General features: G+C 44.5%; 1 gene segment (V, D, J or C); it reads left to right on the top strand.

Annotated features, from left to right (window-relative positions):
- The first annotated feature begins 1832 nt into the window (after window positions 1-1832).
- Window positions 1833-5104, top strand: LOC141243254 (immunoglobulin heavy variable 1-69-2-like). The segment is given in 4 exon segments: window positions 1833-1887; window positions 1966-2274; window positions 4472-4507; window positions 5046-5104. Coding segments are annotated over 4 exon segments (459 nt in total).
- Window positions 5105-19242: the final 14138 nt, after the last annotated feature.

Genomic DNA, 19242 nt, shown 5'->3' with positions numbered 1-19242 from the left:
TAAAACCATTTATGGTGGGCTGTAGTGTGGGCCCCTAGAGTCAGTTCCCCTGGTGGGCCCTAGGCACCCCAGTCCGACCCTGACTAAACCCCTTCATGACAGGGCCATTTTAGGTTTTTGCGTTTTAGTTTTTTGCTCCCCTTCCCCAGAGCCATAACTTTTTTTTTTTTCTGTCAATATGGCTGTGTGAGGGCTTATTTTTTGTGGGACAAGTTATACTTTTGAACGACATCACTGATTTTACCAAATCGTGTAGTGGAAAACAGGAAACAAATTCCAAGTGTGGTGAAATAGCAAAAGAAGTGCAATACCACAGTAGTTTTTTGGATTTTTTTTCACCGTGTTCACTGAATGCTAAAACTGACCTGCCATTATTATTCTCCAGGTCATTACGAGTTTAGAGATACCAAACAAGTATATGTTATTTTTTATTTAAGTGGTGAAAAAAAATCCAAAATTTGCTAAACAAAAATGGTGCCATTTTCCGAGACCCGTAGCATCTCCATTTTTCTAGATCTGGGGCCGGGTGAGGGATTATTTTTTGCGTGCCTAGCTGACTTTTTTATTGATACCATTTTGGCGTGGAGCCGATGTTTTGATCACCCGTTATTGCATTTTATTGCAATGTTGCGGAGACCAAAAAAATGTAATTCTGGGGTTTTGAATTTTTTCTCATTATGCCATTTACTGATCGGATTAATTTTTATTTTATATTAATAGATCGGGCGATTCTGAACACGTCAATACCAAATATGTGTATGTGTGATTTTTTTTTGTTTTGTTTTATTTTGAAAGGGGGGTGATTTCAACTTTTATATTTTTTAAAAAAAACATTTTTTTACTTTTTGCATGCTTCAATAGTCTCCATGGGAAACTAGAAGCTGCAGTTGTCTGATCACCTCTGCTACGCACAGGTGATGATCAGATCGCCTGTGTGTAGCAGAAATGCTCAACTACTATGAGCGCCGACCACTGGGAGGCGCTCATATCAATCTGGCAATGACAATGTCTTCTGCAGACCCCGAGTTTTCATGCCAACCCATCGGCGATCCGCGATCATGTGATGGGGTCGCTGATGGGTGGAGCCAACGATGCGCATCCCGGAAGCGCGAGTTACATGCAGCTGTCAATCTTATTTAACTAGTTAACAGAGGCGGTTGGATTGCGATTCCACCCCCAGCTGTATAGATCAGGTGACATCTGCCCGGAAAGGTGCGGGCTCAGCACTGGAGCCCGCACTAAAGTCAGGGACCCGACATGTCTCGAACTAATACGACATGTCATTAAGGGGTTAATCTACTGCCAATAAATGTAGCCCAGTTATTTTGATTCAAGTTGCAAAAATATAGCATGATCTCAAAAATAGAAATAATAAATAATATAATACAATCTAATACTTCATTTATTTTTAAATGGCTTTATGGTCTTTGAAATCTTTGATTCTCATTTTTTTGGCTCCCTGGCATTAGGAACATCGTGGTTCATGTGTTACATACTGCATTGCCAGTCTTGGTCTTTAGAAAGAAATCCCTGTGATAACACAATCTAGCACATATATTGTTATATATATTTGTTTTGCACGTTCTATTTACATACAGTTTGTGTCGTGCTGATATTACTGTAACTAAGGGCACACAAACTATAGACTGACTTTCATCTATCACTTATGACTTTAACTAGAATGTTATGGACATATAGTATTTTATAGATACTGTAGGACTTTTATACAATGAAGCATCACATGCAAATATCACTCTTCCTGGCGAATGTCTCCAGGTTAAAAGCTGACTCCACCATTGGATGTGACTGCACCATTAGATCTGAGCGACACCATGCCGCCTTACATGTGTCTGATCTGGAGTGTGTTGTCTGTATCTTCACTGCACGGTAAGACAGAAATCAATAAGATCAGGGCAAATTCCCATTTTATCGCCCTACTGATTTATGGTCGTTAATCATTGACAGGAGTGTTATCAGAGGTGCAGCTCGTCCAGCCGCCCTCAGAAATCAGAAAGCCTGGGGAGAGTGTGAAGATCCCCTGTAAGACGTCTGGATTCACATTCACAGCTGTATTCATGCACTGGATCCAACAGGAACCAGGAAAAGGATTGAAATGGATTGGAGGAATAGATCCTGAGGATGGAGGAACAGAATATTCAGAAACATATGAAGGAAGATTCACAATGACAACTGACAACTCCATTACTACGGCCTATCTACAGATCGACCGCCTAACTCTGGAAGATTCAGCCACATATTACTGTGAAGCGCACAGTAACTAAACTGGGACGTCTGCCATACAAAAACATGCAGATCAATGTCATCATCTAACCACTAAGGGGCAGCGGATAAGAATAAATAACCGGTTTATTTTTTGTTCTTTTTGTAAAAACAATGGAAAATGAAATGGCAAACACATATACAGTGGTGGTCAAAAGTATTGGCACCCCTGCAATTCTGTCAGATAATACTCAGTTTCTTCCTGAAAATGATTGCAATCACAAATTCTTTGGTATTATTATCTTCATTTAATTTTGTCTTCAATGAAAAAACACAAAAAGAATTGTTCTAAAGCCAAATTGGATATAATTCCACACCAAACCTAAAAAAGGGGGTGGACAAAAGTATTGGCACTGTTTGAAAAATCATGTGATGCTTCTCTAATTCGTGTAATTAACAGCACCTGTAACTTACCTGTGGCACCTAACAGGTGTTGGCAATAACTAAATCACACTTGCAGCCAGTTAACATGGATTAAAGTTGACTCAACCTCTGTCCTGTGTCCTTGTGTGTACCACATTGAGCATGGAGAAAAGAAAGAAGACCAAAGAACTGTCTGAGGACTTGAGAAACCAAATTGTGAGGAAGCATGAGCAATCTCAAGGCTACAAGTCCATCTCCAAAGACCTGAATGTTCCTGTGTCTTCCGTGTGCAGTTTCATCAAGAAGTTTAAAGCCCATGGCACTGTGGCTAACCTCCCTAGATGTGGATGGAAAATAAAAATTGACGAGAGATTTCAACGCAAGATTGTGCGGATGGTGGATAAAGAACCTCGACTAACATCCAAACAAGTTCAAGCTGCCCTGCAGTCCGAGGGTACAACAGTGTCAACCCATACTATCCGTCGGCGTCTGAAAGAAAAGGGACTGTATGGTAGGATACCCAGGAAGACCCCACTTCTTACCCCGAGACATAAAAAAGCCAGGCTGGAGTTTGCCAAAACTTAACTGAGAAAGCCTAAAACGTTTTGGAAGAATGTTCTCTGGTCAGATGAGACAAAAGTAGAGCTTTTTGGGAAAAAGCATAAACATAGAGTGTACAGGAAAAAAAAAGAGGCATTCAAAGAAAAGAACACGGTCCCTACAGTCAAACATGGCGGAGGTTCCCTGATGTTTTGGGGTTGCTTTGCTGCCTCTGGCACTGGACTGCTTGACCGTGTGCATGGCATTATGAAGTCTGAAGACTACCAACAAATTTTGCAGCATAATGTAGGGCCCAGTGTGAGAAAGCTGGGTCTCCCTCAGAGGTCATGGGTCTTCCAGCAGGACAATGACCCAAAGCACACTTCCAAAAGCACTATAAAATGGTTTTAGAGAAAGCACTGGAGACTTCTAAGGTGGCCAGCAATGAGTCCAGACCTGAATCCCATAGAACACCTGTGGAGAGATCTCAAAATGGCAGTTTGGAGAAGGCACCCTTCAAATATCAGGGACCTGGAGCAGTTTGCCAAAGAAGAATGGTCTACAATTCCAGCAGAGCATTGTAAGAAACTCATTGATGGTTACGGGAAGCGGTTGTTCGCAGTTATTTTGGCTAAAGGTTGTGCAACCAAGTATTAGGCTGAGGGTGCCAATACTTTTGTCTGGCCCATTTTTGGAGTTTTGTGTGAAATGATCAATGATTTGATTTTTGCTTCATTCTTATTTGTATTTTTTCATTGAAGACAAATTAAATGAAGATAATAAGACAAGAATTTGTGATTGCAATCATTTTCAGGAAGAAACTGAGTATTATCTGACAGAATTGCAGGGGTGCCAATACTTTTGGCCACCACTGTATGAAAGCTATCAGACGAAAGACCTTGTTCCTACACCACCAACATTGGTGGAATGTTAATTGGATCTGTCAGCGGGGTCTGATCCAGCTTCTCCTCTGTAAATAATAAACTCTATTTCTGCATTATAACTTGGAGTATTACAGAAAAGACACATTTATTTCTCACGTAGATCTTGTATAGTGGGTATCCAAAGCAATGTTACTGAAAAAGAAATGTGACAAAACAAGCAAACAGTGAACTGATGTAGAAACTCATTTACCAACATCGCAGCTAAGTAAAGAGTTACCTGAACGACAGCTTGAAAAGAAATGTATTGGATTTAGGATATACATTTAGGGCAATATTAAAGGGGTATTCCATCTTATATTGGTGAGACCTATTTCTGGGATATTTTATAACATTGTGTTTGTAAGGCATCCAACTTCTGGCAAATCAGAAGACTGAATCAGGTGAGATCCCATGGTCTTTACATCTACACACTAAATCCCCTGATCACCCAATGTGCAGAGAATTGTAACCCAGCTCTATTCATGTGAATGCGATTGTGCTGCAGTTGACAGCAGGAGCGGACGGTAGCATCGCTGTGCAGGGAACACTGTGCGGCACCTGCAGCTTTCTTTCTTAGCTATTGTTATATGAACCAAAGATAAAAAAGTGGTTAAGTACAGAATAAAGATCCCAAACCCAGAAACCTAAGTTTGTGAGCAATTCTTAACTGGACAAGCATTTTGTGACTTTCGGTGTGCTACGCTCACTTTTTGAAAAGTGGGTAAATTATCATAATTTACTCTTTAAAGGGGGTAGAAATGTACTCTAGTCAATGAATGGAGTAAATTTATTACTCTGGCGCCCGGCAGCTGAAAGATGTGTCACATTCGTTGTACGTCGCATAATGAATTTGCTGCATGTTATTCCATCGCTGACTTCATCAACATTGGTGTAAAAACGACAGCCTTGATTCACCAGACCCTCTTTGTCTTGTTGCAGGTCTCTCTGTTGGAGAAACAGGACAGAAACATAAAGCAAAGATTTGGGATAATCACTAGTGTTGAGCGAGCATGCTCGACACTGCTCGGTACTCGCCCGAGCATCTCACTACTCGGGATGTTCGGCGAGCATCGAGCATTTCCGGGTTACTCGGGCGGGAGCTCGGGTCTCCACCCTGCACATTTGGCGCTCTTTACAGAGCCAATGAACATGCAGGGATTGCCAGCCAGTCACTGTAATGCCGCAGCCATGTTGTTTGTGGGCATTACAGTGATTGGCTGGCCGCACAGCGTCACCTCCAGTATTTAAAACCGGGCGCCGCCATCTTGCACACAGTCGCTCCGGATCAGCCAGTGTAGGGTCAGTGCTGCTGAGCTAGGGAGAGATTTATACTCCGAAATAGTTAGTGTAGGGTCTCTAAAGCCTGCCAAATCAAACAAACAGTCTTTCTCAGGACTAATATCCATCCCAGATACCAGTCAGGCAGGCTGTATAGGAGACGCAGTGGTTATACCAACAAACGTTGCATTACAGTCCTGTGTGCTCCTGCTGGTCAAGTTGCTAGACTTATTCCCCGGTCTCAGCGGCCAGGAAAAATCCTTTTTTTTTTCATCTAAATCCTGTATTTTATTTTTTCCTCAGTCAGACTGTACAAATACGCGTCTTATTTACCTTTTGGTATCCCCCCCCAAAAAAAAAATTGAGTGTGTCTGTGACTGTTCAGACACCAATAGATCTGTTTAAAAGAGTCTGGTGTAGGCCAGATAAATAGAACTGTGGTTTTGCAGTTCCACGGTTCAAATCTCTGTATTATCCTGCTTTTGGCATTTTTTCCGTAAAAAAAACAGTAATAGTGTCTCCCTGACTGTTCAGACACAAATATACCTGTTTAAAAGAGTCTGGTGTAGGCCAGAGAAATAGAACTGTGGTTTTGCAGTTCCACGGTTCAAATCTTTGTATTATCCTGCTTTTGGCATTTTTACGTAAAAAAAACAGTAATAGTGTCTCCCTGATTGTTCAGACACAAATATATCTGTTTAAAAGAGTCTGGTGTAGGCCAGATAACTAGAACTGTGGTTTTGCAGTTCTACGGTTCAAATCTCTGTATTATCCTGCTTTTGGCATTTTTTCCGTAAACAAAAACAGTAAGGCTGTGTGCCCACGTAGCATTTTTCAAGCGTATATGCTGCGGAATTTCCGCAGCGTAAACGCTTGAAAAACGCATCTATATCCGCACCCCATGTTCCCCAATGGGATTCCGCAAGTTCTATGCACATGCTGCGGATTTTTCCGCAGCGTTTATGCCGCGTTCAAAAATCCGCAGCATGTCATTTAATTTTGCGTTTCCGCAAGCGGAATTGCCTTTGTCCAATGCATAAAAAACGCAAGGCAATTCCGCATGTGGAAAACGCGTGATAAACGCGCGAAAAATGCACGATAAACGCGTGCGGAATTCCGCATGCGTTTTTCTGGGAGAGGACTTGCATTTATGCAGCAGAAATTTTCTGCTTCATAAATGCAACGTGGGCACATAGCCTATAGTGTCTCCCTGACTGTTCAGACACAAATATATCTGTTTAAAAGAGTCTGGTGTAGGCCAGAGAAATAGAACTGTGGTTTTCCTCTTCCACGGTTCTAATCTCCTTTTTATTACCCTTTTTCCATTGATAGTGCGAGTGTAAGATCTTTTACTTCATTTACAATGGGCAAGGCACGTGGCAAGGGACGTGGAACTGGACGTTCTGGTGATCGTGCGTGTAGAGGACGGGGCCGTGGCCAAGGTGAAAATGTGCCACAACCAACAGCCACATCTTCTCGCTCCCACTTCTTGACCGAATTACTACGGAAGCACACTACAACATCAGTATTGCGAACTGATCAGTGTGAACAGGTTATTAATTGGATAGCAGATAATACTTCCAGTTACCTGGGCACCACCACCTCCGGTCTGTCTTCCACACGGTCAAGTTTTAGTAGCCGTGAGTCTCGACCGCATACTCCTCCTCACCCTGATGCTCCTTCCTCCCATCATGCTGAGTGTCGTAAGACAGCAACAGATCCAACACTTGGACACTCTGAAGAGCTGTTCACTGGTCCATTTCCATATTTGTGCCCCTCGCCTGCTCCGCTTGAAGTGGTGGAAGAGGAGATCCCATGTAGCGATGCCCAAATATTTGAACAGCCATGGCCAGAGGAAGTCAACGCTGGCAATTTGTCACAAGAGGTGGACAATGACGAGACACAATTGCCATGAAGTGAGGAGGAGGATCGTGGTGCGCAAGGGGAAGAGGAGGAGGTGCTGGATGATCTAGTAACTGACCCAACATGGCAGGAGGACACGCAGAGCGAGGCCAGCAGCACACAGGGGGAGGGAGGCAGAGTACCCCAACAGGCAGGAAGAAGCAGTGTGGTGGCCGCACACAGTAGGTGGGCAACAGTTCCCCGTAACACCAACACGAGGGACGTGGCCAGTACAACCGGTAGGTCTTCCAGAGTCTGGAATTTTTTTAAAGACTCTGCTGATAACCCCAAAAAGGCCATTTGTACCACCTGCCATGCCAGCATCAGCAGGGGTGACAAAACTACCAGCCTGACCACCGCCAGCATGATCAGGCACATGGCAGCAAAGCACCCGACTTTGTGGGGCGAACCCCAGGGTCCACGACCAGTGTCAGCGGGTGTCACCACTGCTTCTTTCACTGTTGTGCATGTAAGAGAACCCCCTGTTGTGCATGCAAGGCAATCCCCTGTCCATACTGCATGCAAAGATGCCCCCTCCTCTCAGTCTTCACTTGTTATGGCAGTTTCTCAAGAAACAGCATCAACGTCCACGTCCCACCGCAGCGTTCAATTGTCCATATCCCAGAGCTTTGAACAAAAGAGCAAATTCGCAGCCAGCGCCCCACTGGCCACAGTCCTAAATGCGCACATTTCACGACTGCTTGCATTGGAAATGCTGCCTTTTAGGCTGGTGGAGACGGAATCCTTCCGCAGCCTTATGGCCGACACTATTTTGCCCGGTGTGCCATCCCCGCACTACACAAGCACGTGTCCCAAAACATCTGCCGTGCCCTCAACAAGGCAGTTTCTGGGAGAGTCCACCTGACAACGGACACATGGACAGGTGCTTGTGACCAGGGACGGTACATCTCCCTGACGGCACACTGGGTAAACATAGTGGAAGCCGGGACCTAGTCGGACCTTGGGACGGAACACATCCTCCCCACACCGAGGATTGCGGGCCCTATGTCAGTCAGAGTTGCCGCCACAGTGTATAGCTACTGCGCATCATCCTCCTCCTCCTCCTCATGTTCAGTCTCAATCTCAGATATCACCACATCAGTTACAAGCTGGAAGCACTGCAGTACTGCCTCAGCCAAGCGGCAACAGGCTGTGCTGAAACTCATAAGCTTAGGTGATAAACCTCACACTGCTTGTGAGTTGTGGACAGCTGTGAAAGAGCAGGCAGATCTGTGGCTGAGACCGCTGAACCTACATCCAGGTATGGTCGTGTGTGACAATGGCCGTAACCTGGTGGCGGCTCTGAGGCGAGGCGAGATCACACACGTACCATGCCTGGCTCATGTGCTTAACCTCGTGGTTCAGCGGTTTCTTAAATTGTTCCCCGAGTTGCCAGATCGCCGCCCTTGCTGTGTTGCAGCAGCGTTTACAGCTTCCGGCACACCGACTGGTGTGTGATGTCCCCACACGTTGGAACTCTACCCTCCACATGTTGCAAAGGATTTGTGAGCAGAAGAGAGCAGTTGTGGAGTACCAGCTGCAACAAGGCCGTCGATATTCAGGTCAGACTCCACACACGAGACCTCAGGAGTGGACCTGGATGTCTGACATATGTACCATCCTGACAAACTTTGAGGAGTCCACCAAGATAGTGAGTGGCGATGACGCCATCATTAGCATCAGCATCCCACTTGTCTGTCATTTGCAATGCTCTCTGCAGAGAATTAAAGAGTAGGCATTGCAGCCTGTCCCTCTCACCTCCCCGCTCCTCGCACGGCGTCCTCCTGCGCTCCTCTTCCTGCTGCTGCCGGCGCGCACAGCTTCCCGGGCACTGTGCTTAGGGCGCGCGCACTCCCTCTCTCTTAAAGGGGCCGTGCGCGCCGTCCTAAGGAGTCCCCGGCCAATAGCCGGAGGACCTCCCATATATAAGGCACCTCCTCCAAAATGGAGGTGCCCGAGCAATAGTTGATGCACAGTATACTTACCTCTGCTTCAGCCCTCAGGTCCTGTTGCCAGCCTGACTACTGTTCCAGTCCGCCAGCCTGACTACTCCCCAGCCCAACAGTCTGTCTTCCGTTCAACCCGCCAGTCTGTCTATGGGCAAGTCCGCCTGCTTACTAGGAAGCACCTGCCAGTTACCTGCCCGCTACCTGCTGTGCCTGCTAGCACGCTCACATGGGAGCACTCGCCTGTTACCTGCTAGCCTACCTGGAGGCTCTGCCGTCACTTGCCGTGACCATCTGCCTGCTAACCTAGAGACTTCAGCCTGCTTGGCCGTCACTTGCCGTGACCACCCGATAGCCTACCTGGAGGCTCCTGCTGTCACTTGCCGTGACCACCTGTCTGCTAACCTAGAGACTTCTGCCTGCTCTGCCGTCACGTGCCGTGACCACCTGTCTTCTAATCCAGAGACTTCTGCCTGCTTGCTGTGCTCATCCGCTATACCAGTCAGTCCCAGTCATCTGACCCGTGGGAGCCACCTGCTCTCTTACAAGGTCGTCCCCAGAGTAGCACCTGGTCCCTCTGCTCGGTCCCTCCCTGGTCACGGAGTCGTTAGCCACCGTACGACCAGGGTGGGTCTGAGTTGATACTTAGTTACGCCCCTCTGGGTCCCTCCTTGCACCGCGGCACAGAGGTTCCACCACCCGGATCCGTAACACAGCCAGAGTATGATGAGATGGATCAAGAAGCCGTAATGGGCGATTACACACAGCCCAGCCTCATCTCATCCCAACGTGCATTGGGAGACAATGAGGGAGAGGAGGAGGAGGAGGAAGAACAGGAGCTGGTATCATGGCTGTAGACGGTAGTACCTGTACAACTGTCATACAGTCGGTTCAGCGTGGGTGGCCTGAGGACAGGGGGGAGGAGGAGGAGGAGGAGAGTAGAGATGAGCGTTGTTCTACTCGAACTGTTCGCCAATCTCAAATTCGAGCTGTTTTGGGCGGTGTTCGAGCCGTTCGGCGAACACGAACAATTTGAGAAAAATTCGGCTGTTTGAGGTTATGTTCGATAACTGTTCGTGCACCAAAATCATAACTGGATTTTTTCTCAGTAATGATGAAAATTAATGTTAATACGCAGTTTGAGTGTACAGCGGGGTGGGGGAAGGGGCAGGGGATGGATCTCTGCAGGAACAATGAAGATCTCCATTTTTTTTTTCTCTTTCCCGCATTTACAGTCGGGAGGTGCAATCTGTCAGCCTATCAGCAGCGCACACACGGAGCGAAGTGCTTTTTTTCACACAAGCAAGGGCATGTGTCATTGGCAGTGTATGTCACATGTCCTTGCCCTATAAGACCAAGCCATTTTCCCCGTCGCCACCATTTTCTCACTGCTGCAGCTGCATGTTAGACGGCACCGCTGTTGCTGTGTGCGCTATACCTTGTTAATTTCAAGCCAATTTTCGCACAAATCTACAGATAGCTTGGGAGTAGGGAATAGTTGTGATTGCAGTCCTTTTAAGGACTAGGTTACAGCATTTCCTACGACTTTTATCAGGCAGGTCTGTGCTCTTAAATAGATAGATTGTGGGAGTAAAGACTAATTGTAATTGGAGTCCTTTTCAGGACTAGGTTACATCAGTTCCTATCAGTTTTTGCCAGGCAGGTCTGTGCCAGTGCTGTGCAAGTTTTTTTCACAGCATTTGGCTGAATCTAGCAAAGCTAATCCTTTTTGGCCTATTGCAGAGTGTGTTAGTCAGTGGAGTAGCCTATCTGTGTTGCAAGATATACCACCTGTGTATAGAATACCAATTTTTTTACTGCACCTAGTGAAGTAAAATCTTTTGGGCATAGCATCATTCCATTAGTCCATCTATACTGACCTCCATCAGGTTGCAAATTGAATATAATTTTTTTCTGCATCTAGCTCTGAAAAAATATTGGGCTTCTAGCTGTGTGTGGGACTTGTTGTATTAGTCCATCTATACTGACCTCCATCAGGTTGCAAACTGAATATATTTTTTTCTGCATCTACCTCTGAAAAAATATTGGGCTTCTAGCTGTGTGTGGGACTTGTTCTATTAATCCATCTAAACAGACCTCCATCAGGTTGCAAACTGAATATATTTTTTTCTGCATCTACCTCTGAAAAAATATTGGGCTTCTAGCTGTGTGTGGGACTTGTTGTATTAGTCCATCTATACTGACCTCCATCAGGTTGCAAACTGAATATATTTTTTTCTGCATCTACCTCTGAAAAAATATTGGGCTTCTAGCTGTGTGTGGGACTTGTTCTATTAATCCATCTATACAGACCTCCATCAGGTTGCAAACTGAATATATTTTTTTCTGCATCTACCTCTGAAAAAATATTGGGCTTCTAGCTGTGTGTGGGACTTGTTGTATTAGTCCATCTATACTGACCTCCATCAGGTTGCAAACTGAATATATTTTTTTCTGCATCTACCTCTGAAAAAATATTGGGCTTCTAGCTGTGTGTGGGACTTGTTCTATTAATCCATCTATACAGACCTCCATCAGGTTGCAAACTGAATATATTTTTTTCTGCATCTACCTCTGAAAAAATATGTGGCCTTCTAGCAGTGTGTGGGACTTTCTCTATTAGTCCATCTATACTGACCTCCATCAGGTTGCAAACTGAATATAATTTTTTTCTGCATCTAGCTCTGAAAAAATATTTGGCCTTCTAGCAGTGTGTGGGACTTTCTCTATTAGTCCATCTATACTGACCTCCATCAGGTTGCAAATTAAAAATAATTTTTATCTGCATCTACAGTACCTCTGAAAAAATATTTGGGCTTCTAGCAGTGTGTGGGACTTGTTCTATTAGTCCATCTATACTGACCTCCATCAGGTTGCAAATTGAATATAATTTTTATCTGCATCTAGCTCTGAAAAAATATTTGGCCTTCTAGCAGTGTGTGGGACTTTCTCTATTAGTCCATCTATACTGACCTCCATCAGGTTGCAAATTGAATATAATTTTTATCTGCATCTAGCTCTGAAAAAATATTTGGCCTTCTAGCAGTGTGTGGGACTTTCTCTATTAGTCCATCTATACTGACCTCCATCAGGTTGCAAATTAAAAATAATTTTTATCTGCATCTACCTCTGAAAAAATATTTGGGCTTCTAGCTGTGTGTGGGACTTGTTCTATTACTCCATCTATACTGACCTCCATCAGGTTGCAAACTGAATATATTTTTTTCTGCATCTACCTCTGAAAAAATATTGGGCTTCTAGCTGTGTGTGGGACTTGTTGTATTACTCCATCTATACTGACCTCCATCAGGTTGCAAATTAAAAATAATTTTTATCTGCATCTACAGTACTTCTGAAAAAATATTTGGGCTTCTAGCTGTGTGTGGGACTTGTTCTATTAGTCCATCTATACTGACCTCCATCAGGTTGCAAATTGAATATAATTTTTATCTGCATCTAGCTCTGAAAAAATATTTGGCCTTCTAGCAGTGTGTGGGACTTTCTCTATTAGTCCATCTATACTGACCTCCATCAGGTTGCAAATTAAAAATAATTTTTATCTGCATCTAGCTCTGAAAAAATATTTTGCCTTCTAGCAGTGTGTGGGACTTTCTCTATTAGTCCATCTATACTGACCTCCATCAGGTTGCAAATTAAAAATAATTTTTATCTGCATCTACAGTACCTCTGAAAAAATATTTGGGCTTCTAGCTGTGTGTGGGACTTGTTCTATTAGTCCATCTATACTGACCTCCATCAGGTTGCAAATTGAATATAATTTTTATCTGCATCTAGCTCTGAAAAAATATTTGGCCTTCTAGCAGTGTGTGGGACTTTCTCTATTAGTCATCTATACTGACCTCCATCAGGTTGCAAATTGAATATAATTTTTATCTGCATCTAGCTCTGAAAAAATATTTGGCCTTCTAGCAGTGTGTGGGACTTTCTCTATTAGTCCATCTATACTGACCTCCATCAGGTTGCAAATTAAAAATAATTTTTATCTACATCTACAGTACCTCTGAAAAAATATTTGGGCTTCTAGCTGTGTGTGGGACTTGTTCTATTAATCCATCTATACTGACCTCCACCAGGTTGCAAATTAAAAATAATTTTTATCTGCATCTAGCTCTGAAAAAATATTTGGCCTTCTAGCAGTGTGTGGGACTTTCTCTATTAGTCCATCTATACTGACCTCCATCAGGTTGCAAATTAAAAATAATTTTTATCTGCATCTAGCTCTGAAAAAATATTTGGGCTTCTAGCTGTGTGTGGGACTTGTTCTATTAATCCATCTATACAGACCTCCATCAGGTTGCAAACTGAATATAATTTTTTTCTGCATCTAGCTCTGAAAAAATATTTGGCCTTCTAGCAGTGTGTGGGACTTGTTCTATTAGTCCACTTATACTGACCTCCATCAGGTTGCAAATTCAAAATAATTTTTTGTCTGCATCTAGCTCTGAAAAAATATTTGGCCTTCTAGCAGTGTGTGGGACTTTCTCTATTAGTCCATCTATACTGACCTCCATCAGGTTGCAAACTGAATATATTTTTTTTCTGCATCTACCTCTGAAAAAATATTTGGGCTTCTAGCAGTGTGTGGGACTTGTTCTATTAGTCCATCTATACTGACCTCCATCAGGTTGCAAATTGAATATAATTTTTATCTGCATCTAGCTCTGAAAAAATATTTGGCCTTCTAGCAGTGTGTGGGACTTTCTCTATTAATCCATCTATACTGACCTCCATCAGGTTGCAAATTGAATATAATTTTTATCTGCATCTAGCTCTGAAAAAATATTTGGCCTTCTAGCAGTGTGTGGGACTTTCTCTATTAGTCCATCTATACTGACCTCCATCAGGTTGCAAATTAAAAATAATTTTTATCTGCATCTACCTCTGAAAAAATATTTGGGCTTCTAGCTGTGTGTGGGACTTGTTCTATTACTCCATCTATACTGACCTCCATCAGGTTGCAAACTGAATATATTTTTTTCTGCATCTACCTCTGAAAAAATATTGGGCTTCTAGCTGTGTGTGGGACTTGTTGTATTACTCCATCTATACTGACCTCCATCAGGTTGCAAATTAAAAATAATTTTTATCTGCATCTACAGTACTTCTGAAAAAATATTTGGGCTTCTAGCTGTGTGTGGGACTTGTTCTATTAGTCCATCTATACTGACCTCCATCAGGTTGCAAATTGAATATAATTTTTATCTGCATCTAGCTCTGAAAAAATATTTGGCCTTCTAGCAGTGTGTGGGACTTTCTCTATTAGTCCATCTATACTGACCTCCATCAGGTTGCAAATTAAAAATAATTTTTATCTGCATCTAGCTCTGAAAAAATATTTTGCCTTCTAGCAGTGTGTGGGACTTTCTCTATTAGTCCATCTATACTGACCTCCATCAGGTTGCAAATTAAAAATAATTTTTATCTGCATCTACAGTACCTCTGAAAAAATATTTGGGCTTCTAGCTGTGTGTGGGACTTGTTCTATTAGTCCATCTATACTGACCTCCATCAGGTTGCAAATTGAATATAATTTTTATCTGCATCTAGCTCTGAAAAAATATTTGGCCTTCTAGCAGTGTGTGGGACTTTCTCTATTAGTCATCTATACTGACCTCCATCAGGTTGCAAATTGAATATAATTTTTATCTGCATCTAGCTCTGAAAAAATATTTGGCCTTCTAGCAGTGTGTGGGACTTTCTCTATTAGTCCATCTATACTGACCTCCATCAGGTTGCAAATTAAAAATAATTTTTATCTACATCTACAGTACCTCTGAAAAAATATTTGGGCTTCTAGCTGTGTGTGGGACTTGTTCTATTAGTCCATCTATACTGACCTCCACCAGGTTGCAAATTAAAAATAATTTTTATCTGCATCTAGCTCTGAAAAAATATTTGGCCTTCTAGCAGTGTGTGGGACTTTCTCTATTAGTCCATCTATACTGACCTCCATCAGGTTGCAAATTAAAAATAATTTTTATCTGCATCTACCTCTGAAAAAATATTTGGGCTTCTAGCTGTGTGTGGGACTTGTTCTATTAATCCATCTATACAGACCTCCATCAGGTTGCAAACTGAATATAATTTTTTTCTGCATCTAGCTCTGAAAAAATATTTGGCCTTCTAGCAGTGTGTGGGACTTGTTCTATTAGTCCACTTATACTGACCTCCATCAGGTTGCAAATTCAAAATAATTTTTTGTCTGCATCTAGCTCTGAAAAAATATTTGGCCTTCTAGCAGTGTGTGGGACTTTCTCTATTAGTCCATCTATACTGACCTCCATCAGGTTGCAAACTGAATATATTTTTTTTCTGCATCTACCTCTGAAAAAATATTGGGCTTGTAGCTGTGTGTGGGACTTGTTCTATTAATCCATCTATAGAGACCTCCATCAGGTTGCAAACTGAATAAAAAAATTTTCTGCATCTACCTCTGAAAAAATATTTGGGCTTCTAGCTGAGTGTGGGACTTGTTCTATTAGTCCATCTATACTGACCTCCATCAGGTTGCAAATTGAATATAATTTTTTTCTGCATCTAACCCAGCCAATAGTTTTGGCCTAATACCACAGTTTGGCCACTCAGCTCTGCTCGGTTCCCATCCATTGTTTTTTTGTGCAAACAACTCCAGAGTTGTGAATTAGTTAACCACCAAAATGAGTGGAAAAAGGCCTGCTGCTGATGGAAAGGGGAATAGGCGTGTTGGGAAGGGGAAAAAAGGTTGTGTCCGTGGGGTAGGTGTTAAAGCAACAGTAACATCTGCAGAAGAAAGACCATCTTCCAGCCAAACTAAAATGTCTACTTCTTTTAGCGGACAATGTGATAAGATCCCTTTCTTACGGCCACGCCAATCGCTACAAATTCCAGATGAGGCACAAAAACAGCAGGTGCTTCAACGGATATCAAGTGCTCCTTTAAGTGGGCTCTCCTCCACATCAACTTCAACATCACAAATACTCCAGTCCTCAAAGGTGTCACCCCAATCGCACTTGCTTCCTCACAGCTCCCAAATCTCCAGCTGCCCGTCTGAGTATGAGGTAGAACAGATGGTTGAGTCTGCAGAGCTGTTTACTCATACTATAGCCTGGGAATCAGAGGTCGACTCCAGCGCTTCTGTGAATCCAGACGAGGAAATGAGCTGCACTGATGCACAGAATCTTTATGAGTCGGATCCAGGACCAGACGCAGAAGGTTCTGACCATAATGTAGACCCTCATTCCCAAACTGTAACTCCTGTTGGTGGAGACAATGAGGAAGACGATGATAAGACTCAAATACCTGATTGGAGCGACAACTTTAGTTTTTTGTCAGGGCAGGAACAGGTTGGCTCTGAGGACGACGGGTGTGATAACGCACAGGGTGATGATGATGAGGTTGGAGATCCCACTTACTGTCAACCCACAGTCAGCCAAGAGATGAGGTCAGCAGAGGAGGTGGAGGAAGATGCTAGTGACGACGAGGTCAGGTTGCGCCTTCCTGGACAGAGACGTAGTACTGGAAGCACGTCAACAACTGCATCCTCAAACACAACTCTGCCTCTCACCACAAGTCGTGGTGGCTCTTCAGGTCGCATGGGTGCTAAGCCTTGCATAGCCTGGGCATTTTTTCAGATCGATAAAGATGACCCAACTCGTGTTATCTGTAACATTTGTCAGCAAAAGCTAAGTAGAGGCCAAAAAATACATAGTTTGAGTACTTCATGCATGAACCGGCACATGAACATGAAGCATAAGTTGCAGTGGGAAGCTCAGTGTGCTACAATGCGGCCTAGCCGGCCGGGCCAACCACCGTCTGCCATATCTTGTGCATCCGCGGCCTCTTCATCCTCTGTGACTGGGGGGACAGCAGTCACACCTGTTTTGGGGCGCAGACCTGCCACCTCTTTACCCGCAACAGCCAGCGTGATTGGCAGGTCATCATTTTCTTTGGAGGTGGTAACACCAGCTGGTGTTGAGCGCTGTCCGACATCGATAGCACCACCTTTGGATCAAGGCAACCTAACATGTCCGCCTGCATCCTCATCACAGACCGGCAGTTTGCCGGGGACACCCTTATCAACCCCGTCTAAGCACAATAGCCAGCCCTCGGTCCCTCAGATGTGGACAAGTAAAAGACCATTTCCTCCTAGCCATGAGAAAGCTAAGAGGTTGAATTTCACCATCTGCAAGCTCTTGGCTACAGAAATGCTGCCTTTCCGCCTGGTGGACACAGAGGATTTTCGAGACCTTATGTCCGTCGCAGTGCCCCAGTACCAGATGCCCAGTCGGCACTACTTTTCAAAGAAAGGTGTGCCTGCACTCCACCAGCATGTCGCACACAACATCACCGCTTCTTTGAGAAACTCTGTGTGTGACAGGGTGCATTTCACCACAGACACTTGGACGAGTAGGCATGGACAGGGGCGTTACATGTCGCTGACTGGGCACTGGGTAACTATGGTGACAGCAGGACAAGGGGCTGCTGTCCAAGTCTTGCCGTCCCCACGAGTTGTGCGTCAATCCTCTTTATGTCAAAGTTCCTCCACTGCTTCTGCCTCCTCAACCTCCTCTCGGTCTTCCACCTGCACCCAAAGCCTGTCTGGTCATGCCACAAGCTTTCTAACTGCGCAGAAGGGATCCTGCACACCTCCTTACTATGCTGGCAGTAGGGCTCAACGTCATCAGGCGGTTTTTACATTGAAATGTCTGGGAAATGTGAGTCACACAGCTAAGGAGTTGTGGTCAGCTCTGGAGAACCAATTTCATGAATGGTTGTCTCCACTGGACCTGAAACCAGGGAAGGCCGTGTGCGACAATGCTGCAAACCTGGGTGCGGCCCTTCGCCGGGGCAATGTCACACACGTGCCTTGTATGGCTCACGTGTTGAACCTGGTTGTCCAGCAATTTTTAGCCCACTATCCCAGACTAGATGGCCTTCTGCAGAGGGCACGGTCGCTGTGTGCTCACTTCCGCCGTTCGCATCCCGCAGCTCAGCGACTTACATCTCTACAGAAGTCGTTGGGCCTGCCACTTCACCGGCTAAAATGCGATGTGCCTACCCGGTGGAATTCAACTCTGCACATGTTGCAGCGACTGTGTCAGCACCGACAAGCCCTGGTGCAATACGTTCTGAGTCTGACGTATAGCCTGGGCCAACGAGATCCAGAGGTGGGGCAAATCACGCTGGAGGAGTGGTCTCAGATCAGGGACCTATGCACCCTTCTGCACAGTTTTGAAATGGCGACGAAGATGTTTAGTGCTGACGATGCCATTATCAGCATGACTATTCCGGTGATTTACATGCTGGAGCACATGTTAAACAGAATTCGGAGTCAGGTGGTGGCACAAGAGGAGGTGGAGGAAGTAGAGGAGGAGGAGTTGTATGCGGAAGGGCTAACATCTGCAAGGTCCAGACGGTCGGCAGCACCAAGGCGGCAGGCATGTGAGGGTGGGGGAGATGGTTTTACCAGGGCGCATGGTAGCAGCCAAACTAGTGAGGAAGGTGCAGGAGCCCAGGAAGAAGTGGAGGACGAACTGATGGAAGACTCATCAGATGAGGGAGACCTTGATCACATTTCTGTTGTGCGAGGTTGGGGGGAGAGGACAGAGGAAGGAAGCATGATTGTTACCTCGCCACCAACACAACAGGGACTTGGTGCTCCTGGATGCGCAACACACATGAGTGCCTTCTTGCTGCACTACCTGCAACATGACCCTCGAATTGTGAGAATTAGAAATAATCCTGACTACTGGGTTGCCACACTGTTAGATCCCCGGTACAAAAGTAAATTTGCAGAAATTATTCCTGCCATAGAAAGGGATGCACGCATGCAGGAGTATCAGCAGAGACTGTTGCAGAATCTTACATGTGCTTTTCCACAAAACACCAGTGGTTCACGTAGTGAATCTTACAGTTCTAACTTGCCAACCGTGGTCTGTATGGAGTTTTTCAATAAAGGGCCCAAAATTAAGATAACATAGATGGGAGAGGTCTCTATGAATAGGAATTCC

Source organism: Phyllobates terribilis, unplaced genomic scaffold (assembly GCF_046119375.1).
Source record: "Phyllobates terribilis strain yellow unplaced genomic scaffold, ASM4611937v1 Scaffold_1__5_contigs__length_1240528914, whole genome shotgun sequence".
Classification (NCBI taxonomy): Eukaryota; Metazoa; Chordata; class Amphibia; order Anura; family Dendrobatidae; genus Phyllobates; species Phyllobates terribilis.
Note: the sequence above shows the minus strand (reverse complement) of the source record. Positions and strands in the feature narration are given on the sequence as shown.